Source organism: Gopherus flavomarginatus, chromosome 6, assembly GCF_025201925.1.
Source record: "Gopherus flavomarginatus isolate rGopFla2 chromosome 6, rGopFla2.mat.asm, whole genome shotgun sequence".
In the NCBI taxonomy this organism is placed as follows: domain Eukaryota; kingdom Metazoa; phylum Chordata; order Testudines; family Testudinidae; genus Gopherus; species Gopherus flavomarginatus.
Window position 1 is genome coordinate 140138229 of NC_066622.1, and position 26769 is coordinate 140164997.

Consider the following 26769-nt stretch of genomic DNA (forward strand, 5'->3'; position numbering starts at 1 on the left):
GCGGCTGGGGGAGAAACGCTCGGGAGCGGCCGGGGCGCGGTGCCCGCGGAACTGCCCGCCACTGGCTCAGCCCGGCCCGTGACCCACCCGCTCGGCGCTGATGGCGGGGGCGGCCCAGCCCGGGGGAGGCCCTGGCCAGGCCCGCGGGGCCGGGAGGTGACGTGCCGCTGCCCAGTCCGAGGGCGGGGCCCATGGCCAGGTGAGTGCGGCGGTGAGAGGCGCGGGCCGGGGCCGCCCCAAGCCGGCGGGCAGGTTACGTGCCGCCATGGCCCCGGGGCAGCTCAGGGCCACGGCAGCGCAGCGCGGCCGCCCCAGCTCTGTCCTGGGCCCGGCGGAGTCCGGGCGTTACTGCGCCGGGTCCTGCCGCTGTTCCCCGTCCAGGGAGCTGCCGAGAGCCGCCCGCTCTGCAGCTCCCGTGGGAGGCAGGGCCGCGTGCTACAGGTGGTGAGCTGAGGCCAAGTGACTTGGCCGGTCACACAGAGCAGAGACTTGAACCCAAGTCCTAGCCTAGTGTCCTAACCACTGGACCGTTCTGCCTCCTGCCGTGTGCGCACTGCCCGGTTTGTCTGTAGCAGGCCGGGGGAGGGACATCCCTGAAGTTTGCCGAAACTTAAAAAGGGCCAGGTGACTAATTTTTTCTGGTGTCTGACGTTTCTTTTGACCCCCTTTTCGTAGGGGCTACAGCACTTTGAGGGGTGAAATTGATAGGTGGGATCCCTTGGGTTGTGGCTGCATATATAGAAAGTTGTGTGTGGTATTGTTGTAGTCCTGTTGGTCCCAGGATGTTATAGAGGTGGGGGTGTCTTTTGTTAGTCCAACTTCTGTTGGTGAGAGAGAGCTGCCATAACATTTCTTCCCAGATCTGGACCTTAGCGTCCAAAATATGGGTGTTAGCATGAAAACCTCCAAGCTTAGTTACCAGCTTGGACCTGGTAAAGCTGCCACCAGCCAGGGATTTATACAGTGCTTAGCTCACTCTGGTCTCCCCAAAACCTTCCCTGGGGGACCCCCAGACTCAGATTCCTTGAGTCTCACAACAAAGGGAAATACCCCCCTCCCCTTGTTTCCTTGTTACTTCCTCCCAGGCTCCCCTCCCTGGACGACCCTAGGAGATTCCCTGCTTCCAGTCCTGGAAACACAAGTACCGAGAGAGCTAATCTCTCTCCCCCCCTCACCCAGAGGGTATGCAAAGTCAGGCTTAGTAAATCTAACACAAAGAGATTTTCCCCTTGACTTCTTCCTCCCACCAATTCCCTGGTGAGCTGCAGACTCAATTCCCTGGAGTCCCCACTAAAGGAAAAACTCCAACAGGTCTTAAAAAGAAAGCTTTATATAAAAAGAAAGAAAAAAGGACATTAAAAATAGGCTCTGTATCAAGTTGACAATATACAGGGTCAATTGCTTAAAAGAAAAATGAATAAACAGCCTTATCCAAAAAGAATACACTCCAAAACACTCCAGCAACTGCACACATGTAAATACAAAAAAAACAATATAAACCTATTGTCTCACTATCCTTGTACTTACAACTTGGAAACAGAAGATTAGAAAACCTGGAGGTAGAAAAATCACTCTGAGCCGAGAGGGCACAGACACAAGACAAAGAACTCACACCCAAAACTTCCCTCCACCCAGATTTGAAAAAGTCTTGTTTCCTGATTGGTCCTCTGGTCAGGTGTTTTTTGTTACCCCTTTCCAGGTGAAAGAGACATTAACCCTTAGCTATCTGTTTATGACAAGAGCTTACATGGAGCTCTTCTTCAGGACTGGGAAATGTACTCAGGGTGTCACAGCTAAATACAAAATGGAACAGATTGTTTAGCATAAGTAGTTAACACACATTTCAAGGTTAAGTAACCAGCTAACATTTCTCCAGTCATGAGTACCGAGAGGCCGGGGGGGAGAGGCTGTGGGAGCCGGTTTGCGTGGGTTACAGATGGCTGTAATGAGCAATCAGCACTCTGTCCTGTTCAGAAAATGGATGAAGAACGTGGAGTAGGATTATATTACACTAATGCTGCTACTGACTACAGTCTCCATCTTCCAGCAATTTCCTTAATGCTATTTTCCTTAACAGTACTTCTAGAGTAAAATCAGAGTCTGCACATATATTTTAGAGCACTTTGAAATATTAACTCTTAAACCAGAAGTGTTGCTCTTAAGCAAAACTTCCAGAAAACACCTATGCAGAACACAGGCAAGGAGCAGCTAATGTGCTGAACACAGTCTCCGAGAGCTGCAAAGGCAGGACTCAAACTGGCAGTGTGTGGGTGCTGCTTCGGGTCAGTGACCACCCACTTACTCTGTTGTCAGAATATCTGCAAACACTCTGACTTGCAAGAGCCTAGTCCTGCTTCAAAGACACAAATGACTTTCTCTAGCTAGTTGGTTTTGCTCAAGCCACATTGTAAGTCCAGTTTTTCTCCCTGAATAGTTTTAAAAATATTGTTTCCCCAAAGGGGTAGTAGGTGTTTGACAAAAGCTATGATCAATCCTGAGCAGGTGATAGCAGGCTGGGGAGAGTCAGAGCCATAGTTTGAACCCCAGATGCACCAAAATATTATGAAAACTGTAAAATTTTGATATCACATGTTTTTCTGGGGGGGAAGGGAAAGGGCATCTGTGTCTTGGGCAGCCCTTGCTCCAATGTCCTCCCATTTGGGTTGCTATCCTTACCCCAGCCCCAAATTTCAAGAACATCCAAGTCAGCATTTGGATTTTAGAACACTTTTAGGAAATTTAGCTACTATAAACAATAAGTTAGTCTCAGCCTTAACTATAGTCATGGTACTGTCCCACTACCTCAGCTCATGTCAAGGGTAGTAAGGATCCAATGCTGGGGTGGGGGGGAAGGGAGACTGGAGGGCATTGCTGGAGAGGCTGCAGAGTGGGATGGGGGAAGAAGTGGAGATGCAGTGGACATAGTGTACTTAGATTTCCAGAAAGCCTTTGACAAGGTCCTTCACCAAAGGCTCTTATGTAAATTAAGCTGTCGGGATGAAAGGGAAGGTCCTTTCATGGACTGAGAACTGGTTAAGACAGGGAACAAAGGGTAGGAATAAATAGTACATTTTCAGAATGGAGAGGGGTGTCATGTAGTGTGGGGGTGTCTGGTCCTGCACCCCTCTTCCTGGGACCCACAGTGCCTCTCAGCCAGCCAGTAAAACAGAAGGTTTATTGGACAACAGGAACACAGGTTACAGCAGAGTTTGCAGGCACAGTCGGGACCCCTCAATCGAGTCCTTCTGGAGTTTCAGGGTGCCTGGGTCCAGCCTAGGATCCCCTGAATTCCCATCATCCAGCCCAAAACCGAAACTGAACTACCCCTCCTCCAGCCGGCCAATTCCTTTGTCCAGCTTCCCAGGCCAAGGTGCTAACCCCCTCCCCCCTACCTGGCTCAGGTTACAGGCTTAAAGATACTGTCCCTCACCTAAAGACATCCCCTACTCTCCCATCCCCCACACAGATAGACCCTACTCCATCACAAGGGGTAACTAGTGGTGTTCCCCAAGTGTCAGTCCTAGGACCAATCCTATTCAGCTTATTCATAAATGATCTGGAGAAAGGGGTAAAAGGTGAGGTGGCAAAGTTTGCAGATGATACTAAACTGCTCAAGATAGTTAAGACCAAAGCAGATTGTGAAGAACTTCAAAAAGATCTCACAAAACTAAGTGATGGGGCAACAAAATGGCAAATGAAATTTAATGTGGATAAATGTAAAGTAATGCACATTGGAAAAAATAACCCCAACTATACATACAATATGATGGGGGCTAATTTAGCTACAACTAATCAGGAAAGAGATCTTGGAGCGGCAGTCGAAAAAGCAAACAGGATGTTAGGAGTCATTAAAAAGGGGATAGAGAATAAGATTGAGAATATATTATTGCCCTTATATAAATCCATGGCACGCCCACATCTCGAATACTGTGTACAGACGTGGTCTCCTCATCTCAGAAAAGATATACTGGCACTAGAAAGGTTCAGAGAAGGGCAACTAAAATGATTAGGGGTTTGGAACAGGTCTCATGTGAGGAGAGATTAAAGAGGCTAGAACTTTTCAGCTTGGCAAAGAGGAGACTTTACATCCCTCTGTTATATCCCCCCTTAAATCATGAGTGGTGAGGAGAAAGTGAATAAGGAAAAGTTATTTATAAGAACTAGGAGCCACCAAATTAAATGAAGGGGCAGCAGGTTTAAAACAAATAAAGGGAAGTTCTTCTTCACAGAGTGCCCAGTCAGCCTGTGGAACTCCTCACCTGAGGAGGTTGTGAAGGCTGGGACTATAACAATGTTTAAAAGGGAACTGGATAAATTCATGGTGGTTAAGTCCATAAATGGCTATTAGCCAGGATGGGTAAGGAATGGTGTCTCTAGCCTCTGTTCATCAGAGGATGGAGATGGATGGCAGGAGAGAGATCACTTGATCATTGCCTGTTAGGTTCACTCCCTCTGGGGCACCTGGCATTGGACACTGTCGGTAGACAGGACACTGGGCTAGATGGACCTTTGGTCTGACTCAGTGTGGCCATTCTTATGATCTTAATTGGTGTGTATGGGGTGGAAGGAGGAGGCAGAGGAGAAATCTGGGTATTTAAAAAACAAACCAACCCCCAAATCCATACACTAGCATAATGTATAACTGACAGACCATCACACCCCAGTGTATTATACACCCCTTCCTGCCGCCTTAGGGTGTGGACAGTGCCAAGCACACTGTGGGAGCCAGTGACAGGCTGGACAGTGCATCTGCACCTATGAAGGAGGGCCTGGGGACATTCCTGGTAAGCGAGTAGGAGGGTGTGTGGGCTTGAGGGCCCTGTAGGATCCTCCAGGTACCTGCTGGCTTCTTGTGCTCTCACTGCTCCCTTCTGTCCTCTTTCAGAATCAGCATTTCCTGCCTGTGCCCTGCATCATGGCATTTCACTGTGCCCCTGGTGAGCCTGTGTCCCCGTCAGCGACTGGCCCTTCTGGGACTCTTTCTTGGAGTCTGTCTCCTGCTGCTTATGGCAGCCACAGATCTGCGCCGTTGGGGCTCCTCTCCCCACCCAGACAAGCAGTTTGAGAGGTGAGTGAGCCCTGGGCTGGAGTCTCTTTGCTGTGCCTGGCAAGGGAAGAGAAGCTTGGCATCACAGGCATTTCAGAAACGTGGTGAAATGACAGATCAGTGGAACACTGTGTGACTTGGCTATGGATTAGATTATGCAGGCAGGATAGATTATGCCATGAAGGCAGGGCAGCAGACCAGGACACAGAGAAGATTCTGTAGAATCTAGCAAGAGAATTTTTGAGGGGAGAGGACCACATAGGAGGATCTGTATGGCTACAAATCCTAACCCATAAGAATGAGATTATATGTCGGGTTAGCAGCCTTCTGCCCAGAGACTGGAGACTGAATGCACAAAGTGGAGAGGGATCAAAGTCTAATGAAAACAGTAATAATGTGTGACTTGGTATAAGCTAGTGACATGTCTCAGCAGGACAAGGTTTAGAGAAGCCATTTCTTGACACCTGAAACAACTGCTTCTTGAAACCACTAGTTCTAGAGCACACAGGGAGAGAGGTTATTCTGATCTTAGTCCTGAGGAACGTGCAACAGCTGATTTAAGAAGGAGGCACAGTTGATCTACTAGGCGGTCTTGACAACAATATCAAGTTTAGCATCCTCAGGGGAGAGAGGGTTGGGACAATAGACTTCAGAAAGGGGGATTTACAATAAAAAGTAAGGAAATTAAATTTCTCAGACTGCCCAGAAGCTGCTTACACACAATATGTCCCCCTCTGTTTATAGACAACAGCTCATAGTAAATTGTTCAGAGAAACCAAAACATTGCACTAGGATAGGGAGCTCTGTGCCCTGCTTTCACTCTTTGCCTGAACCCCCCGAGGAAGTTGTGCTAGTGAGGATGAAGGTGCACGTGTTGGACCTCCCAGCCACTTAGCCCTTTTCTGTCCAACCTTTGAAGAACGGCACAGATGACAGAAACGTTATGCAGTTTACTTCTCTCTGGGTGACCCTTGGTCTTGAGTCCTGTATCTTTCCCCATAACCTGACGGGTAGCATCCAGCAAGGGAAGTGTGGTGCTTTGCATTCACCCACAGTTCTTCTCCAAGATGATGATGGAATTTAAAGTTAAAAGACCCTTGGTACTCTACTTGGAGTGGACTAAATCCTTCAGCAAGTCTACCCAACTTCTTCTTTCTTCAGGCACCAATGCAGTGGACAGTGCTGTTCCCAAGAGTGCTAAGGATGTCAGACTGCATGTCACATTGCATCTGTCACTTGGCTGGCCTGAAACTAGAAGGCAACACTAGGTTGCTGCATCAGCTTGTCTCAGGGGTGTCTCCATCACAGCTATGTGATGGGCTGCTCTGTGGTCCTCTCCCCGACGTCCCCAAGTGTCAGTGCTTGCACTGGCTATCAAGAAGGAGTCCTGTTTGAGCCCCTCCATCCTACAGAACTCATTTCCAAGACAGAGGCCAAACTCTCCTGCCCCCAGGAAAAGCTTTGTTCTCTCTTGGGGAGCCCTATATTCGCAGCTGGCCAACCATTTGCATAGGGCTGCGTCCCTAATTGCTGCTGCTCCTGTGTGTTGAATGTTGTCTGGAGCTGCCCTTGTAAGAAGGGATTTGGTCCTTTCTGGGTCAGTGTTTCTACATGTGGATTAAAGAAACCCCTCCTGTGGCCGTTGCTTCTCACTGCAACTTCTCTGTCTGGTTGGAGCATCCCTTGAGCTCCTTATGCCCCCGGAGGGAGAATCCTGCACAGATGGAATCTGTAGAGAAGGGGAAATGGCCAGTCAGGCACGGCTCTGCCAGTGCTGAGGTAGTGACAAGACTGGGGCCTTGGTTTGCTTTTCTGAAGAGCTTATCCATCAGGATGCTCCTTTCTGCCACCCCCAGGTGGAAGGGGTGTCTCTTTTCCCAGCCCATTAGTTTTCGTGCCTCACTGGACGTTGAGCCTCTTGATTTGGCTGTTTTTTCTGGGAATTGTGTGTCCTGCATAATGGAGGGACTGTGGAAAGTTTGGGAGGGAGTGACATGTGACTGACATGAAACTGCTGTGCTATTGCTGCCCGTAAGCTCTGGGGGAGCTCCAGGGGTCTTGCATGGCAGGGCTGAGAGGCCAGAGTGAGTCCTGCTGGAGCAGCATCTCCAGGGACGCAGGATCACAAGGTCAGTAATTTTCCCCTCCCTTGTCAGAGTGCTGAGGGCTCTGGCTGTAACACAATTACCTCAGAAGCACAGGGCCAGTGAGGCGCCAGCTCTGTGCTAGGCAGTTCCACTTTCCGCACCAGCTTCTGGGGCTCAGGGAAGAGCAGGGATGTCCCCGGTGCCCCTGTAATTGAGTTGAGGTTGTTTATTGTCGTATTATAGCCTGGGGGTCATCGGAGCCTCGTGGAAGCGGATGCTCTGGGCTGGGTAATGGTGCTGAGCCAGGGCATCCTAATTCTGTTAGGCCTTTTACTAATGGAAAAGTGAAGCTGTAGCCCCTGGTTCTGCCCTGCCTGCCTGCGTGCGGGCAGTTAGCATTGCGCTGACTCAGCCAACAGGCCCAGCTGAATGTGCAGCCGGTGGGGGGCCTGTGAGGGAAAGGCTCAATCAGCCATATTGATCTCCTGCCCTGAGGATCCAGAAGAGCTCCTCAGTGCCCTGAGGGAGTCTGGAGCTTTCTTGCCACTTTGGAAGCAGAGCTCGGAGGGCAAGTGCTTTGTGCAGCATCAGCAGAGCCTACAGAGTGGGCTAATGAGGAGAGAAGGCCCCATCAGTCTGCCCTATGGCCTCTGGAAGGACAGACCAGACACTGTGCGGGGGCGAAGCCCTCCTAGGCTTCGCTGGTAAGTTCATGTCCCCGGACTCTGCCATCCGCCACGGCCAAGCCCCCACGGTGCCCTTGTCTGACAGGTGTATGTGTCTGTGGGGTGACTCCTCCCTGACTCTTACAATGACTGGTTGATGTTCTGACCCCGATATTCAGTCCCCTTTGTAGTCTCGTAGCCTCCAGCCCCCCTGTGGCTGATGGCTAATGGTTGATGGAAGCACTCAGACCTGAAGAGAGGAGAGCTGGTAGACACCTCTCCTGGCTGCTGGGGTGGTGGGGGCTGGTGTCTGAGGAGCCTGCCCAGCTACAGACGCTGTGAGTGGAATTTTCCCAGCATTACAACTGCCCTGACTGCACGGGATCCCTCCCAGTGCACCCCGGGTGGAACTGAGTCCTTGCTGTCTCGTCCCATCTGCTCTCCATTCTCCCTCCCTGTGTAAGGCCCATCCAGGCCTCACCCTTAAGGAGGCAGAGCGCTACACGTTATTGCAAGGCAGTGTTGTGTGGAATGGGCTGGCTCCCAGCACTCATGCTAGACTGACCTTGGCCATGCCCATGTTGCCATGGGGCTGTGCCTGGAGTGGCCCTCTGCTCCTCCTGCCTATTGGGCTGATCCTCCCTCTTCTGCCGTCCCAGGTACCTGGCACGGGTGGGAGACCTGCAAGCTACAGACACGGAGGACTCAACGCTGAATTATGGGATTGTCATTGATTGTGGTAGCAGTGGCTCCCGGGTCTTTGTGTATTTCTGGCCACCGCACAATGGGAATCCTCATGACCTTTTGGACGTCAAGCAGATGAGAGACCAGAACAGCCAGCCTGTTGTCAAGAAAATCAAGCCAGGTCTGTGCCCCATTCTTCCCCACGTGAGCCCCTATTGCAAGGGTTGGGGACTGATCGCTTGCTTTTCCTTTCATGCAGGTGAGGACAGGGCTGGTGAAGGCCATGCAGGTGAAGGAGCTCGTCCACTCTGTAGTCTGGGGCAGTGATCTCGCCCCTTCGCCTCCCTCAGACCAAGGGGCAGTTTACATGCTCCTAGTCCCTGCCCTGTGGCTGAGTGGCAGAGCTATGCTCCCAGAGCGGCAATTCTAGGCTGCCTTTCTATGCGTGTATGTGATACTGATTTCGTACTTGTTTCCCCTTTCCCCGTGCAGGGATCTCTGTGCTGGCAACAACTCCTGAGCAAGCCAGTCACTACATGCGCCCGCTGCTCAGCTTCGCTGCAGCTCATGTGCCGGTAAAGAAGCACAAGGAGACTCCGCTCTACATCCTGTGCACGGCAGGCATGAGGCTGCTGCCTGAGAGGTGAGTGCTCCCCATTGCACCTTGCTTGTGTCACTGGGTTCCACTGGCATTGGGGGCACCTAGTCACTTGGCGAGGCAAGGAGGGCAGGGAATTCCTGAGAGAACCCTGGTGCCACACGCAAGGGAGAAAGGAGCATGCTGCTCTGAGACTAGCCAGCAGGTATGCTGGGGGCAGAGGGGATGACTTGGGGAGCTCAGTGTGTGGGAATAGAGGATTGGCTTCAGGAATCCTGGAAGGGTGTGGATGGGGGTGTTGGAGTCATTGCCGCCTTTGTGATGAGGGACAACATTTCAGTCTCAAATGAAGTAGCTGAAATCCCAACCCCTCGGCTCCAAACCAGAATGGGTATATTGAGGGGGATTCATTGTGCCCTGACCCAAAGGGAAGGAGAGGCAGCTGTTGGGCAGGATGCTCGCTGTGTTCCCTGTGGGCAGTGGGGGAATGCTTGTGCTGTGGGGACTGGAACACTCACTGCCTGTCTCCTATACCGTCTGCAGACAGCAGGCTGCGATCCTGGAGGACTTGGTGAGGAACGTGCCCCTGGAGTTTGATTTTCTCTTCTCCGAGTCGCAAGCTGAAGTGATCTCAGGGAAGCAGGAAGGTAACAGTACCTAGCTCCTCTAATACCTGTATGTGTTATGAGTAGGGAGCTTGGGGGAGATGAGATTTCACTGCAGCCACTATTGACCCAGATGCCTGTAAGAAGTGGCTTGGCTGCTCCCTCCTGCGGAGTGTGGTTCTGCGAGCAGGTGGTGCTAATTATTGTTTGTATGGGAGGAAGGGCTGGATGCCAGAGTGGGGATCAGTGCTGCACAGGTGTTGTGGGAGCCCCAGTGCATGTTCTCAGAAGGTCTCGCTCTGAGGCCAGACAGCATAGGCAGGGCGAAGACAATGGGTCTTTGTACACACTATTCCTGGCCACTGAACTGATAATGCAGACTCACCAGTCGGCTGGGCACTGTGCTCCCTTAGGCCTGATGGAACTGTCCTGTCAGATGCTGAAAGAACCCCCTGAGTGCTGGTCCTTCTGCAGTTCAGAAACTGCAGATTCCAAGAGCATCCTGGCTGCTGCGGGCACTTTGCCTAACACACTGATTTGTGTCTCCCCCTCAGGGGTCTATGCCTGGATTGGGATCAACTTTGTCCTGGGGAGATTCGATCACGAGGAGGGTGAGTCCAGCCAGTGCCTGCGTCTCTCTCTAGCTTGTGGGGCTGGGGCAGGTGGAGCTCTGCTGGAGTTGATCCAGCACCCAGAGAAAAGCAGGGTCTGGCACTTTAATAGCCCCTGCTCCAAGGCACCAGACCCCCACTGCAGAAGAGGAAGAGTCCCTGAGCCCCAGTCGGGTGGGGAGAGTGAGGTAGTAGAGAGCTGGGAGTCAGTAGGGGGTGGGGCAGCGATGAGAGAGATGGGAGGGGGAGGGGGCAGGACAGTAAAGATGGGATGGCATAGTGTTTGGAGTTAGTATCTCAGGATGTTGTAGGAGCAGAGGCTTGCAGGGATGGCGAGATCTCTTTAGTTGCCGTCAGCCATTTATTCCACTTTGTGGAGCTCCCTGCATTAGGTAGCAACCAGATGGGATCCTGCCCCATCCCTGTCCCCCACACAGTTTGATTCCCAAGGCCCTGACCTGGGGGCTGAGGGGGCAGGGAGGCTGCCCTGTGAGGTCGGTTCCTGGGACCCTGTCGGGGGGGTGCAGGGCAGGAGGCTGCCCTGGGCACTTTGGTCCCAGGGTCCTGCTAACCTACTCTTGTGGGACGCAGAGGAGGATGCGATGATCACTGTGGCCCTGGGGGGTCAGGCGGAGTCCCTGGTACGGAAGCGGACAGTGGGGATCCTGGACATGGGTGGTGCCTCTCTGCAAATCGCCTACGAGGTGCCCAGCATGGAGACCTTCTCCTCCCCACAGCAGGTGCGTATCTTGCCACCAGGGCAGGAAAGCAGCCCTTGCAGTCCCCAGGCTTGGCCCTGCTGCTCACCCCTCTCTGCCCTAGGAGGAGGCTGCCAAGAGCCGGCTGGCTGAGTTCAACCTGGGCTGCGACGTCCAGCACACGGAGCATGTGTACCGTGTCTACGTCAGCACCTTCCTGGGCTTTGGGGGCAACTTCGCACGGCAGCGCTACGAGGACCTTGTGCTGAACCAGACCCGCGCGCACAACAGGTAACGCTGCCCCAGGCTCAGCAGACCCCCACTGGCACCTGCCTGCAGAGGGGAGTTCCTCAGACATCCCAGCCCCTGAAGCTGTAGGGCCCATAACAGGAGGGTGACCTGTGTGAGGTCTAATCTCAGCACGCTCTGCAGAAGCCTAAAGGGTGATGGTGTAAGATGACTGCTTTAAAATGGCCCCCCTTAGTCTGCAGGGCTATCCCCCATGGGTCTGCATCGGAGCTGGAGGTCCTGCTGTCTCTGAGTATGCGGGAGCCAGCACATGGGCAGTCAGGGTTCTGTTGGCTCGTGCTAACAACCATTGGCTCTGCAGGGCCAGCCCAGCCTGTGCGGGGGCTGGGTTCTAGGCACTCCCCTGGAGATCAGCCCTGGGCTCATGGGAGGGAATCTCAGCTCCAGCTGGAGGGGCATGCCCAGGGTTCTCTGCCCTTGTTTTTATCTGTTTGGGGGACTCCTCAGTGCTCACCCAGGGTACCTACCTGTTCTCATGGGATGCTCTCCTGTTGCATGGGATCTCCCTGAGGGTGGTGGTATGGTGTTGAGCTCCCTCCAGCCAGCTGATGCCTCAGCTCTCCTGCCCATCCTCTCCTGGGATTGATGCCATGTGCCTCCCTGCTGTGTGGGCAGTGCCTCCTTGCAGCCCATGCCAGCCTCTCTCTGGACCCCACCGTGGGCTTGGATGGCACCAGGGCCCTCCACACAGCTTTGCGGACTGGAGGGGGTGTTGGCTTGTGCCAGTCAGGGGGAGATTCTGCAGCAGGTTCAGGCAGATGGACGAAGAGGCAGCAGCTAGTGCAGCTGTATGACCACACGTGGCCAGAGCACAGTGCTGCCCTTCCCAGTACCCACTGCACCCTGGAGTCTGTTGTGCCTCAGTTCCTCCCCTCCCTCAGCCTGGCCTCTCCCACATCCCCCAGTGTGATGACCCAGCTGCAGGAGCCCATGTCAGCAAGTCTTCTCCCCCTCCACGCTGATCCAGTCTCTCTCTCTCCGACGTTTCTCTCCTGCTCTCCATTTCTCTAGCCCCGGTCTTGGAATGCCATGTGGAGTTGTAGCCAGGGCCAGAGACACTCAATGCCCAGAGCAAACCTCCCTGCCAGAGCTTCATGGATAGTCTAGTGCCAGTAACCCTGTTTCTGCTGCTGAGGCCTGGGGCTGTGTCCTCCCATTGGGTGGGCAGGGTGTCCCTTTGGCAGCTGTGTGCGCGCCCAAAGGCAGCGTGTGCTTGTCAGGTGGGTAGGGTGTGCAGCGGTGGGCTGCGCTTGCTGGGGTGTGCCCAGCGGGGGGTGTTGCTCTTCGCAGGGGGAGACTCAGCACTCAGAGGGGTATTTCCAGTGGCTGGGACAGGGGGCATAGCTGTCAGTGCAGAGTTCCGCGCCCCCCCAGGTTAATCAGTCTCTTCCCTGGCTCTCGTTCCAGGCTGCAGTCCCAGCAGACGGGAACAAGCGCCGAGACACCCTTTCTGGATCCCTGCCTGCCTGTGGGACTCAAGGACACAGCACAAAGGGGTGGCCAGACCCTGCATGTCCGAGGGCAAGGAGACTGGCAGGCCTGTGCGCAGTTGCTGCACCCTCTGCTGGCAGGGGTCAACGTCAGCCAGGCCTCCCTGACCCACACTTACCAGGCGCCCATTGACTTCAACAACAGCGAGTTCTATGGCTTCTCTGAATTCTTCTACTGTACTGAGGATGTGCTGCGTCTCGGGGGCCACTACCATGCACCCAGCTTCACCCGTGCTGCCCAGGTGAGCACCACCCTGACCCAGGGGATGGGATTTGCTGTGCTGGGAGATGAGCATGTTACTTTGCGGCCAGATTCACGTGTACCACCCTGACCCTTCTCTAGCTCCCATGGGGATCCTTCCCTGACAGGGTCCCTGCCCTAGTGGATGGGGGAAGCAATAGATGGGATTTCTTGGTTTTTAGTGAGCCTTCTGGTGCAGTCTCATAAACTAGGGAAATGTGGTGTAGATAATATTACTGTGGCACACAACTGGTTGAAAGACTGTGTTTGCTGTCAAACTGGATGGGCGTACGTGTCTAGTGGGGTCTGCCCTTGGTCTGGTGCTATTTAAAATTTTCATTAATGACTGGGAGCGGAAAGTGTGCTTATAAAATGTGCAAATGACACCAAACTGGGAGGAGGTTGCTGGCACTTTGGAGGACAGGATTAGAATTCAAAACGCCTCTGACAAAGTGGAGAATTGGTCTGAATTCAACAAGATGAAATTCACTAAGTAAGTGCAAAGTGCTTCATTTAGGAAGGAAAATTGAAATGCACAACCACAAAATGGGGACTGACTGGCTAGATGGCAGTACTGCTGACAAGGATTTGGGGGTTAGAGTGGATCGCAGATTGAGAATCAATATGCAGTTGCAAAAAGGCTTATCTCAATCTGAGGTGTATTAACACGAGTGTTATATGTAAGACACGGGAGATAATTGTCCTGCTTTATTTGGCGCTGGTGAAGTCTCAGCTGGAGCACTGTGTCCAATCCTGGGCACTATGCTTGAGGAAAGATGTGGATGAAGTGGAGGGAGTCCAGAGGGGAGCAACAAAAATGACATTTAGAAAGTCTGACCTGTGAGGAAAGGGTAAAATAGCTAGGTATGTTTAGTCTTGAGAAAAGAAGAATGAGGGGGGGGTGTGGTGTTAAGGGCTGTTATAGAGACAGTGGAGATCAATTGTTCTCCATGTCCACTGAAGGTAGGGCAAGAAGTAACGGGCTTTCATGTGCAGCAAGGGGGATTTAGATCCGGTATTAGGAAAACCTTTCTAATTATCAGGGTTGTTAAGCTCTGGACTAGGCTTCCAAGGGTGGTTGTGGAATCCCCATCACTGGAGGTGTCTAAGAACAGGCTGGACAAACACCTGTCAGGGATGCTACTTGGCCCTGCTTCAGTGCAGGGGGACAGACTTGAAGTCCCTTCCAGCTGTACATTTCTGTGATTCTATTTGCTATGTTGGAGGAGAGTGCTGGTGTTACGTTGTGCCCAGTGTCACTGGTGCTGCCCTCTGCCTCCCAGCGAGGGGTACCAGTCTCCACTGACAGTGCTCTCTCTCTCCCTTGCTGCCCCAGGATTACTGCGGCCTGAGCTGGTCAGTGCTGACTGAACGGTTCCAAGAGGGCCTGTACTCACCACATGCGGACCAGCATCGGGTCAAGTAAGGAGCTTCCCCTCACCGTGAGCACAGCTGGAGCTCCGGTCAGTGTGTGTCTAGCACCTGGGGCTCTCAGAAGCAGGAGGCCCTGGTATCTGGCCGATTGTCCCATGTGTTCTGTCTGTAGGTATCAGTGCTTTAAATCGGCCTGGATGTACCAAGTCCTTCATGAGGGCTTCCACTTTCCCCTGGATTACTCCAGCCTGCACACGGCCCAGCTGGTGTACGACCGTGAGGTGCAGTGGACCCTGGGAGCCATTCTCTATAAAACACGGTTTCTGCCACTCAGGTAAAGCAAATTTGAGGTGGGAGGCCAGGGGCTGTCCCCAGTGTCTGGCCTGCAGAGGGGCAGGACATTGTCTGAGGGGATTCATAGATTCCAAGGACCATTGCGATCATCTCATCTGACCTGTATGGTACAGGCCAGATAACGTCCCTACAGAAACTCCTAGAGCAGAGCTTTTAGAAAAACATCCCATCTTCATTTAAAAATTGTCCGTGAAGGAGAATCCTCCACGACCCTCGGAAGATTGTTCCACCTTGTAGTCGCGCACCAGCACAAGCTCCTGGCTACTCCAGTCCCAGCAGTGGCACTGCAGGGAACAAGGAAAAGGCCCTGGCTGTAAGGGGAGAGCCTGATCTTTCCCAGCAGGGGGCACTGTAAGTGCAGGGAGTAAGCCAAGGTGCATGTGCTGCATTGCCACCTTTCATGTCAATTCTTCAGTGGTGGGTGCTGACCTCTTCCCTTCTCTTTCCTCCCTACCTAGGGATCTCCGGCAGGAGAGCAGCCGGCAGGCCCACAGCCCCTGGCTCCGCCTCTCCTTCGTTTACAATCACTATCTCTTCTTCGTCTGCATTCTGGTGGTGCTGCTGGCCATTATCCTCTACCTACTGCGGCTGCGTCGCATTCACAGATGCCAGCTGCGCTCAGCTCCACTCAACCTGCTGTGGCTGGATGAGGTGGTGCTGTTGCCAGGCCAGGAACTGGGACCCTAACCCTGCTACAGCCCAAGAATCTGTCTGAGCCACAATTCAACCTGCTTCTAGGTTCCAGTTCCAGCATCTGAACTGGAACCTAGGCTGGATGGCAAGTGCCCAGAGTCTCCTGTCAGGAGGTCCATCATCTCCTCCTCCTCTTAGAGCCAGAACCAGAGTCTGACAGGTCCTAAGCAGCACAGGACGTGGCTCTGGTGCTTGTATTTCTGACAAATGCAAAAGCCTGGAGGCAAGAGAGGTGACACCCACTGAGAGGTGGCATCAGCAAGGCAGAGCTAGCACTTCCTACTCAGGGAAGTGTAAAGGCAGCACCGTTGTAGCATTTCCTCTCATCTGCTGTCCTGCAAACTTATGGAACTCACTGCGCCAAGATATCAGTGAGGCCTAGAGGTGGTAGGATTCAGAGGATGACTAGACACTTGAGGGACCAACAAGCACAGCTCTGAAAAGCTCACACCCTCTGAAAAGTCAATCCTAAAGGACTTAGTCGGCTAAGCCAGCTTCTGCCTGCCACAGAGCAGGGATCCCGGACCCCTAAGTCTCTGTCCTTTGCCCCCGTTGTGGACATAGAAGAGCCCCTGCCCCTCCTGTCTTCACAGACAGGCTGCAGCCTTTGCTCAGTTTTTCTCTCCAAGGAGACAGGACTGGGACCTGGGACCTTGGCCCTGGCTCTATGTTCAGGCTGTGCCTGCAGCAGTTGGAGGATTGGCTGGAGTTAGCCAGCAAGCATGACATGCTCCCTGGCTCCAGGGAGTTGCTGTGACAGCTTGGCCTGTCATGGTCAAAGGGCCAGAGTCCCTCATCCTATCTTCACAGAAGGAGAGGGGTTTGACCCCACCAAAAGGGCTGAGCAGCAGTGAGTCTGTTTCCATTGACGTGTCCTGTTCCCAAATAGTGGGGTATCCTATGGTCCATAGGGCATAATGCCCCAGTCTGAGCCATGCGGTTTCTTGATTTCAGACAGGGGGAAGCACTTGGAAACTTCATAATTCTGTGCTGAATTGGGTTTCTACCACCAGAAGCTATTTGAATGAACATCCTCTCTCTAAGCCCCCATCCTGGCCTCAGGGCTTTAAGCCTCCCTCCAGCCCATCTGTTGGGTAAAGAGGTGCACAGCCCAACTGCTGCATCCCAGCAGCTCTCACCCTAGGGAGGGGCGCTCTGCTACCTCAGTTGGATTACATTTGATGTCTTGTAGGGGCTGATAAGACACTGGCCCCAGCAACGGGACTTGAAGGGCTACTAGCTTGTTCTCTGGAAGGGGAGGCAGTGTTTGTCCATGGGTGGGCAGGGGCCTTCCTCATTCCAACCCTATCCCACACTGATTTGCTGCCAAATCACTTTCCCTGCCAAGGACAGTACTCCCTCCCCGAGTCAGTGCTGGCTCAATGTGGCCATGGAACCCCTGCTGTAGCCTGGCTTGAGGGTAGCTCTGGAATTCTTCTGGTCAGAACTGCACTGGGTTTCTGCAGGGTTCTGAGTCTTCCGCTGGAGGAGGGAGGACAGGGCCTGGTCTGCCTCCATAGCCCGATCCATGTCTTCAGCCTCCAGGCCCTGCACAGACCCCTTTGTGGTGCAGGTAAGCAGGCAAGGGTTTGCAGCCTCCATAATCTAAGCTGGCTGCACACCCTGCAACTGGTTTGTTTTCAAACTATGCCAAGGAAACAACTATACCTGCTTATGCTCCACATGTTTCACTTCCAGACCCTCATGTCCTGCCCTGATATGAAGTGGTGGGACTATACCACCTGTAGAGAAGGTGAGGAACCCCTGTGGGTCCGCCTCTATGCCACACTGGTCTCACACCCTACCAGGGATACTGAGACCTCCTCCTGGCCCTGGACAAAGTGGCCATATACACCATGAGGAGGAGGATACTGGATGAGGGGGTGCTCTGTGATTGGGACCTATTTCTGGTCCTCCCTGGTCTCATGCATCCAGGCAGAGTTCCTCTGTGTGGCACCCCCTAGCTCCTTAGACAGGTTTGAGGAGCAGTGGGGGCTGTCTGGGGTTCTCTGCTCAGTGCGTCCATCTGGAGCTCCCCTCCCTGTTATTCCTTAGTTAGCCCCTGTATTCATTTGGATTCTTGGTCCAGTGGTTCCCTCCCACAAGGTTGAGGGAGGGGCCTTTAGACACAAGTGGTCTCACAGCCCCCTGCCTCCTGGAAATTCCCATAAGGCCTCCCCTCCTTGGGCTGGGCCCTGCCTCCACTGTTGAATGCACTTGGATTACTTGAACCCCACCTACTCCAGTTACTAGAGCAATAAATGATCCATAAGCCACCCATGACAGCCTCTTTGTCCGTGTCTATGCTGGTAACAAGCTCTTGCTGATCATGTCAGCACTCACTGTGGTCTCTGCTGCAGGTGCTCTTCCCCTCCATGCTCTCGGTGGGAAGAGCCCCCTAGGTGGAAGCTTCACCCAGTCACAGATGCTGTGTCACACATCAGACCTTTACAGTTATCAACACCTGTTGCCCCAGGTGCTCAGTACAGCAGGAGTAGCTCTGATCCAGGTTGCACCTACTGACATAATCACTGCAGAGGGCACCTGCATGAACTACTGACACCCAGGGGCAGGCCCTGCAGTGTTCCACCAACCTCCTGAGAACAGCACAAAGCCTTGCCACCAGGTGTCCAGCTAGGAGGGATATCTGCTCTCCCCCTTTACCCTCCCTAACCCAGCCAGGCACAGGCAGGGGCCTGCACCAGAACTGGGGTTACTAAAATCACACACCCATTGTTATTACTAGATCAAAGTAGGCCTGAGACACAACTGTGTGCTCACAGCTGATACTGCCTCCAACACATGCAGTTCTGAGAAGACCAAGGCTACACACCGAAACAGCATCATGTTACTCAGAAGTAGAGAGAAGGGTGGAGTGGAGTATGTTCTGCATTCTCCCTGAAACTGTTCCAAGTACAAGCAAGGCCCACATTTCTTCTCCCCTGCAGCAAGGTCAGCTTAGTGGGTAGGGGAAGGAAGAGATGCTCCACCTAGGGCTTTTCCTGGACCTTGTAGCAGTGGCAAGGGAGACTAGAGCTGTGCTAATAAAGTTCCTATCTTTAAGAACGGGAAAAAAAGTGATCTGAGTAACTATAGGCCTATTAGTTTGACATCTGTAGTATGTAAGGTCTTGGAAAAAATTTTGAAGGAGAAAGTAGTTAAGGACATTGAGGTCAATGGTAATTGGGACAAAATACAACATGGTTTTACTAAAGGTAGATCGTGCCAAACCAACCTGATCTCCTTCTTTTAGAAGCTGACAGATTATTTAGACAAAAGGAAATGCAGTAGATCTAATTTACCTCAATTTCAGTAAGACATTTGACACATGAATGGGGAATTATTAGTCAAATTGGAAAAGATGGGGATGAATATGAAAATTGAAAGGTGGATAAGGAACTGGTTAAAGGGGAGACTACAACGGGTCGTACTGAAAGGTGAACTGTCAGGCTGGAAGGAGGTTACTAGTGGAGTTCCTCACGGATCGGTTTTGGGACCAATCTTATTTAACCTTTTTATTTCTGACCTTGGCACAAAAAGCAGGAATGTGCTAATAAAGTTTGCAGATGACACAAAGCTGGGAGGTATTGCTAACACAGAGAAGGACCGGGATATCATACAGGAAGATCTGGATGACCTTGTAAACTGGAGTAATAGTAATAGGATGAAATTTAATAGTGAAAAGTGCAAGGTCATGCATTTAGGGATTAATAATAATTTTAGTTATAAACTGGGGACACATCAGTTGGAAACAACAGAGGAGGAGAAGGACCTTGGAGAATTGGTTGATCACAGGATGACTGAGCCGCCAATGTGATATGGCCGTTAAAAAAGCTAATGCGGTTTTAGGATGCATCAGGCGAGGTATTTCCAGCAAAGATAAGGAGGTGTTAGTACCGTTATATAAGGCACTAGTGAGACCTCATCTGGAATACTGTGTGCAGTTCTGGTCTCCCATGTTTAAGAAGGATGAATTCAAACTGGAACAGGTTCAGAGACGGGCTACTAGGATGATTCGAGGAATGGAAAACCTGTCATATGAAAGGAGACTCAAAGAGCTTGGCTTGTTTAGCCTAAGCTAAAGAAGGTTGAGGGGGGATATGCTTGCTTTATAAATATATCAGAGGGATTAATATTAGGGAGGGAGAGGAATTATTTAAGCTTAGTACCAATGTAGACACAAGAACGAATGGGTATAAACTGGACACTAGGAAGTTTAGACTTGAAATTAGACCAAGGTTTCTAACCATTAGAGGAGTGAAGTTCTGGAACAGCCTTCCAAGGGGAGTAATGGGGGCAAAAGACATATCTGGCTTTAAGACAAAGCTTGATAAGTTTATGGAAGTGATGGTATGATGGGATAGCTTAATTTTGGCAATTGATCTTTGATTATCAGCAGATAAGTATGCCCAGTGGTCGGTGATGGGATGTTGGATGGGATGGGATCTGAGTTACTGCAGAGAATTCTTTCCTGAGTGCTGGCTGGTGAGTCTTGCCCACGTGCTCAGGGTTTAGCTGATCGCCATATTTGGGGTCGGGAAGGAATTTTCCTCCAGGGCAGATTGGCAGAGGCCCTGGAGGTTTTTCGCCTTCCTCTGCAGCGTGGGGCCTGGGTCACTTGCTGGTGGATTCTCTGCAGCTTGAGGTCTTCAAACCACAATTTGAAGACTTCAATAACTCAGACATAGGTTAGTAGTTTGTTATAGAAGTGGATGGGTAGGGTTCTGTGGCCTGCTTTGTGCAGGGGGTTGGGCTAGATGATCACATTGGTCCCTTCTGACCCTAAAGTCTATGAGTCTAGAGCTGTTGCTGCCAGAGTCACTAGAAAAACATTTATTTTCACAACACAATTTGAAACACCAAACAAGACAAATAAATACACTGTGGTTAACCAATAAATATGGGGAAGGGAAGGGGAGGCCAGGACATTGCCCAGATTGTCAGCACCTGCCCCACAACCAGAACACACAAGAGGGGTGGGAGTGGGAACTCTGAGCAGAGAAGATCCTGGTGTCTGTAGCACCAGCTCCAGGACTAGGATCTCTAAGAGTCTTGGGGGAGTGAAAGAGGAGTCCTCTCCCTCTAAACTGACACAGGAGAGTCCCACCCTGACCTGCCCACTCACCATGACTTCTAGCAGAGCACTCCCTTCCCCACATCAGCATCCTATTCCCCAGGATACACCCTCCCAGAAATAGTAAGCAATGGCCACCAGTCAGAACCTAGCTTGAAAGCAGGCATGCTGCTCCAGGGGCCCAGGTATCACCCTGAGGGGGCTCAGTATCTAGAGGATACCTCGGGTTCTGGTTCTCACATGCACAGGCCCAGAGGATAGGGGCTGCCAGGGCCAGAAGAGGCCTAAGATTCTACGGCTGGTTTGATTTGGGGGCAGGATTTCATGCAACAGGAATCATGAGGTTAAACTCAAGTCTCCACTCCCGGCTTTAACGACTAAACAGAGGCAACTGGTGCTGCTCCCATCCTTGATGAGCAGCATGTCAGGGGTCCTTGTATCGGTCCTTTAAGCAAAGGGGTAGGGGTTGTCTTCAGCACCAACCAATTCCTAGGGAACCACAGAGCTCAACCGGCCACTTCAGAACATCTCCATTGCTAAGGAGGTGGGGACTTCCCTCTACAGCACCTGGGGAACCCCTACTCCTCAGGGCCCATCTTGGGGTAGGGGTCATGCCTCAGACAGGGCTGCACAGGTGGCCCTTTGCTTTCTGGTTCCTCAATGCAGTGGCTCAGGTGTGCTGCTGCAGCTGGTCTGACCTGGGGTCCAACTCTGGCAGGGTCTGGCAGGACAGCACTGGAGGGTGCAGAGGATGGGGCAACATCTGGATTTCAGAAGGAGCTGAGAGAGAACAACAGGGAGATGTTTAGTGCCAAACTCTTTCCTGTGAAGGGGACCCAAAAGAGCCACCCCAGGGAGAGGGGGACCCACTTACAGGGGAGAAAGGCCCTCTCCTGGCTGAACCCAGGGATCCTCTGTTTGGCTCCAGAACAGAGCACTAACAGGCAGCAGCAAACCACCTTCCCAAGGAGCCACCTACAGAAACCAAACCCAACCGGAAACTGCCCAGGCAGCTGCAGAGTAAAGCACCCCAGCTTGCACAAGTTCATTTCTGTAAAGTAACTCTTGCCCCCACCTCAAACCAAGCCAGGGTAGCAGGTCAAGGGAGGGCCCTATACCACAAACCCACAACTCCCCAAGCCCAGGTAGTTTGTCCCACAGGAGGCTCCATTCACCATGATATATGGGTGCTGATCTCATCTCCTTCCTGGTAGCTTCTGGGCTGGCAACAGGTCACTCCCACAGGAAGCGCACATACCAGATGGTCTCATTCTTCAGCTGGGGCCCAAACAGTGGGTTTGCCTGAGCCAAGATGGCTATGAGCCAGCTGCAAAGAACAGACAGGGAGTGACTCTTCCTCCGCGGAGACCAGCAGGAGCTGCCAGGCACTACGGAACACCCCAAAGGGAGGCTAGTAAGAGGGCATGTGTGGTTCAACTTCAAGGTGGCAAAGAGCGAAGAAATGTGCTAGGCATCTGGGTAAGAAGCGAGAGGAATTGGAAATTACAGGCTTGTACACTAAGGGCACTAGAGCAGCCTAGCTACAGTGTGGTAACACCATAGTGGAGATACTTCCCACAGAAACAAGGGGTTTTCCCCATCACTGTAGGAACTCCACCTCCCCAGGAAGCAGTAGCTAGGCTGCCAGAAGCATTCTGCCAGCAACCCAGCCATGTCTATTCTGGGGGTTAGGTAGCATAGTTATGGTACTCAGGTGTGAATTTTTCACACCCCTGAGCACCACAGCTACACCAATCTAAATTTTAAGTGTAGACCAGGCCTTGCTATGGCTGGTATTACTGAGACCCTGTGGGTCAATTCACATGACTGGAATGTTAAAGTCACTGGTTACAACCTCTTATAAAGGATGGAGTGGCTAAAAGAGGGGTGTGGGAGAAATGACACTCTACCTTAAAGACACTGTTATTGATAACTCAGAATCACTATGATTCTATGGATCCATGTGCTAACTTACAAAGCCCAGGATGGTGTACTGGTGGGGTCTGTTACAGAATATTGAATCAAACCAGAGAACAGGTTAAGTTACTCCTTAGGCACATGTGTGTAAGGTGTGTGTGTGGGAAAACTGTTTTTGCAAGGGGACTGCTATGTGGGCGATCTGGCTCCATGAGCCCTCCAGCATAAGCAAAACCTAGTTTCTAAAACTTACTATTTTCTAACACAAAGATGTATTGCTTCCAACATGAGGTAACTACTTTGAACCTCATTAGGATGGATAAAGATTGATTAATATTTGGACTGGAAGTTGGTGGTTGCCTAGGGGACAAGGGATCATGATTTGATTACATTCAGTATAGACAGAGGACAGTCCCAACTGGTAATTTTTAATCTGTCTGTCTAATTTCCCAAACCTGAAGAAAATTATGAGTGAAGTTGATTGGGAGGAAAATTTTAGACAGAAAAATGTGAATAAAAATTAGGAGTTTCTTTATGAAGAGCTTCTTAGATGGCCCAAAACCCCACATTCCATAATCAATGAAGTGGGCAACTTCGGCCAAAAGCGTATTCTGGTTCAGTGGGAATGCAAAGACAAGATATTAGAAATTTATATAAACACACTAGGAGATAGGAGGAAATACAGCAATTGATATAAATTAGTTATGAAGTGTAAAAATGTATAAGGGAAGTTGAAGACTGCAAGAAAAAGTCCATGGCTGGCACGAAGAAGGTACATTGGCAATAAAAGAAATCGTAACAATGGTTCAGGCCCTTTACTCAATGAGATAGTAAGAGGCAGAAGTGTTCAATCAATATTTCTGTTTTCTCTGCCCCACTGACGTTCATTTTAGTAAGTTTTGCAATATCAGGGAAATTCCAGAAGAGCGCTATTGTGCCAAAAGGGCAAGTGGGATTACCTAGTAATTGCAGGCTGGTTATCTTGACATCAGTCACAGGCAAGCTAATGGAAATGCTGATACCACCTCAAATCAATAAAGAATTAAAGGATGGGAATATATATAATTAATGCCAGTCAACATGGTTCTATGGAAAACAGGTCTTGTCAAACAAACTCAACTTCATTCTTTGATGAGATTACAAGTTTGATGGATAAAGGTAACCATGTAGTTGTAATATACTTAGATGTCTGTAAGGTGTTTGACTTAGTACACATGACATTCTGATTAAAAAATTAGTACTATACAGTATCTGTAGAGTACACATTAAATGGATTAAAAACTGACTGACAATTCTGAACAGGCAGTTGTCAATGGGGAATCATCATCAAATGGAGGTGTTCCTAGCAGAGTTCTGAGGATCCAGTTCTAGGCCGGACAACATTCAATGTTTTTATCAACAGCATGCAAGTAAATATAAAAGCACTGCTGATAAATCTGCAGAAGACACTAAGATTGGCAGAATGGTAAATAATGATTAGGAGAGGACAGTCACCTAGAGCGATCCGGATCACTTGATAAACTGGGCCCAAACAACTTGTATGTTAATGCAGCCAAATGCAAGGTCACACCTCTAGGTAAAAGGTCTGCAGGCCATCATGTAGAATAAATATAAAACCAGAGAATTAAAGTGAGCTTAAGTTTGGTTAAAGAAATGCGTTGTAAGAAAGGCCCTAACTAGCAGGTAAAAGAAACCAAGCGTTATAGGGGCAGAAGAAGTAGGGAGGACGTCTGGTTCAAAGAATAACTGATGAGATCAGGGCATGTTTCTAAAAAGAAACCTCTGGTGATAGGGGTGACAACAGATGATTTTAAATAAGACAAACAACGTGTCTTAAAATGGGCCAACATGGCCCTTCCCAACCCATACCAGTGTTATCTTAAAAGTAAAGACTATGTGAACCCAGGTTACTTATTTAGAGTGTGCATAGTTGTCTAGCCAAGCAAAGGGATCTTCTGTGGCATGATGCAATTCTTCTAGGCCATTGCTGAACCTAGTCACCAGGCATTCATCGACTGTCTATCATCGTCTGTGTTGCACCGCAGCTGCACAAAGGGCTGTCACAAAGGCCCAGCGATACTGGTTGGCTGCACAGAGACCTTGCCCATTCCGGAACCTGTTCACTAGGGACCATTGGCGACAAGGCAGTTCAAACGCAGTCAGGCAAATTGTGGGATTGCCAAGGAGGGACTGGTTAGGTATTATAACAGATATCCATTCCTCTCGCCAGAGTGTTCCCACCCTAACATCCTGGCATGGCAGATGAGAACATAATGGGTGATGTGACTGCAAACATGCAGCTGGTGGTTTAAAAAAGTCATTGTGCAGTAGCAGGCTTGAGTTGGCGTGTACTTTCTCTAGTAACTTGCCAGTGGCAACCTCTCGTCTGATATGAGGAAGAGCAATATTGCTCAGAACTGGAAGCCATGGGAATAGAGTCGGATGCAGGATGCTGGAGATGATATGCATGACAGCACGTAACTGTGTATCTGCCAGATTGGTGTGTGATGATCAACTACAAACTGGTGCGCGGTACTCCGCTACCAAAAACGAGATGGCAAGAGCTGACATCCCCGAAGCTGGAGCTTGAGCATCCCATGACGAACCTGCCAGTTTGCTAAGAAGACTGTTGTGCGTCTTAATTTTAGCAGTTGTCTTCTTCAGGTGGGCCTGGTAACTCAGTGTGCGATCTAAGGTCCCATCTAGATAGAGCAGTTCTACTTCATTCAGATAAACATTCAGTTCTTGACTAAACTGTTGGGCAGCAAGGAGGGTGGAAAGGCCTTGGGGAGAAAGGTGGTTGCAAATGCTATCTGGATTAAGACTGGAAATAAGGGTAAACTGTCTCCAATTGGTTTTCAGCTAAAGTCAGTGCTTGGCCATGACATCACTTGTTTGCCGAAGGGTATAAAAAGTGAATACTTAAAGGATTCATTGCTAATACCTGCCTGACCATGTTGGAACCGAGCAGTATGGATCCGAGCATCCTTGGGCTTATCGTGCTTGTAAGTATCTTATACATGTTTTGTTACTGTCTTGACATAGTAAACTGCTTACTATTTAGGCATGTTTAGAGCAACTGTATAAATGCCATTCAGGCTTTGGATTTAATAAAAGTAATTTCTGGTGAAATAAGTATCGTGATAATGCCTGAGGTAAATAATAAATAATTCCAACACTGCCCTACAGAACGCAGGTCTGTATTCCAGAAAGCAGAAACTCCAATAAATTTAGGAGGTCACAGTGGTCAAGCAACTCGATGTGAACTCCCCTGCCATACTGTGGCCAAAAGGGCTAAAGCATTCTGCAGATGTCAGAACTGGGGAGTAGGAGCACAGAGGTGAGACAGGCGTTGGCGAAGGCTAGCACTGGAACAGAGTCCAGTTCTAGTGTTCATACTGAAAAAAGGATCTTGAAAAACTGTAGAGGGCACAAAAGCCTTTGAAGGGCAGATGTTGCTAGTTCACCCGGTTTAGTTTATCAAAACTAAGATGGAGAGGAGAGCTGATTACCGTGTAAAAGAACCTTCTTTAGCAAAAGATACCAGGTACTAACAGGCTCATCTATTAGCGGAGCGAGACAGAGCAAGTCAGCGGCTGGTCGCTGGGGCCAGGCACAGCCAGATTAGAAAGTTTAGGATTCAGATTAAGTTTTTAAGGGACAGGGTGAGCAGCCACTGGAACCGCCTCCCGAGGGACGTGCTGGGGTCTCCATCTCTTCAGCCAAGGCTGAGGGCTCGAGACAGGGGCCCGGGGGAGCGTTACGGCGTTTCCGTCACGGGGCTGGGCAGTCCCCTGGAGCCCGGGGCGGGGGGGGGGGACACCCCGAGCCAGGCGAGGGGCCGACGCACCCAGCAGCGCCGAGCGCGGGACTGGCACAACTCCCAGCGGGGCCCGCGCCCGCGCCCGCGCCCCCTCCGGCCCCGCCCGCACTCACAAGAGGTAGCAGCACACGGCGCCCGTGACCAGCATGGTGATGGTGACCCTGCGGAGAGAGAGGCCGGTTAGCGGCGGGCGGGCGCGCGGGCGGGGTCTCGCGACGGCGGCGGCCCCGGGCTCTTACCCGCGGTTGGGCCCCTTGGGCACGAACCAGGGCGCGGCGACGCCCACGAGGCCCCAGAAGGCGGAGAAGAGGATCAGCGGTAGCGCGAAGCTGTGCTCGGTCATGGCGGCCGGGCGAGCGAAGCGAGTCTCCTCCACCCACCAGCACGGCCCCCGTAGCGAGCCGCGGCCCCGCCCCCTCGAGACCCATTGGCCCCCGCAGCCGCTCGCTCCCGCCTATTGGCGCAGTCGGAGACCACTCCGAGTTAGCCCGGGCGCCCC

At 51.4% G+C, this 26769-nt stretch overlaps 2 protein-coding genes across 7 annotated transcripts; one reads left to right on the plus strand and one right to left on the minus strand.

The window, feature by feature from the left end:
* Nucleotides 1-14: 14 nt before the first annotated feature.
* On the plus strand, nt 15-17736 carry ENTPD7 (ectonucleoside triphosphate diphosphohydrolase 7). 6 transcript variants are annotated; one of them, XM_050958809.1, is made up of 13 exons: nt 15-199; nt 4886-5068; nt 8459-8664; nt 8743-8772; nt 8976-9126; nt 9625-9728; nt 10241-10297; nt 10889-11037; nt 11120-11286; nt 12712-13036; nt 14372-14457; nt 14582-14743; nt 15222-17736. In XM_050958809.1, the coding sequence occupies exons 1-13, from the start codon at nt 192-194 to the stop codon at nt 15448-15450; spliced, it is 1857 nt and encodes a 618-aa protein (XP_050814766.1). In that variant the 5' UTR covers nt 15-191; the 3' UTR covers nt 15451-17736. The 6 variants fall into 6 exon arrangements, 5 of the variants coding, with proteins under 5 accessions (XP_050814766.1, XP_050814767.1, XP_050814763.1 ...); XM_050958807.1 differs by lacking the exon at nt 15-199 and adding an exon at nt 6209-7838 and having other exon boundaries at nt 4987-5068; XM_050958810.1 differs by lacking the exon at nt 8743-8772 and having other exon boundaries at nt 17-199.
* Nucleotides 17737-20274: 2538 nt separating this feature from the next.
* ATP6V0E2 (ATPase H+ transporting V0 subunit e2) lies at nt 20275-26662 on the minus strand. The gene is made up of 4 exons (XM_050958832.1): nt 26510-26662; nt 26384-26431; nt 21706-21857; nt 20275-21310 (listed from the first exon to the last, which is right to left on the minus strand). The coding sequence occupies exons 1-3, from the start codon at nt 26611-26613 to the stop codon at nt 21764-21766; spliced, it is 246 nt and encodes an 81-aa protein (XP_050814789.1). The 5' UTR covers nt 26614-26662; the 3' UTR covers nt 20275-21310; nt 21706-21763.
* Between the last annotated feature and the right edge of the window lie 107 nt (nt 26663-26769).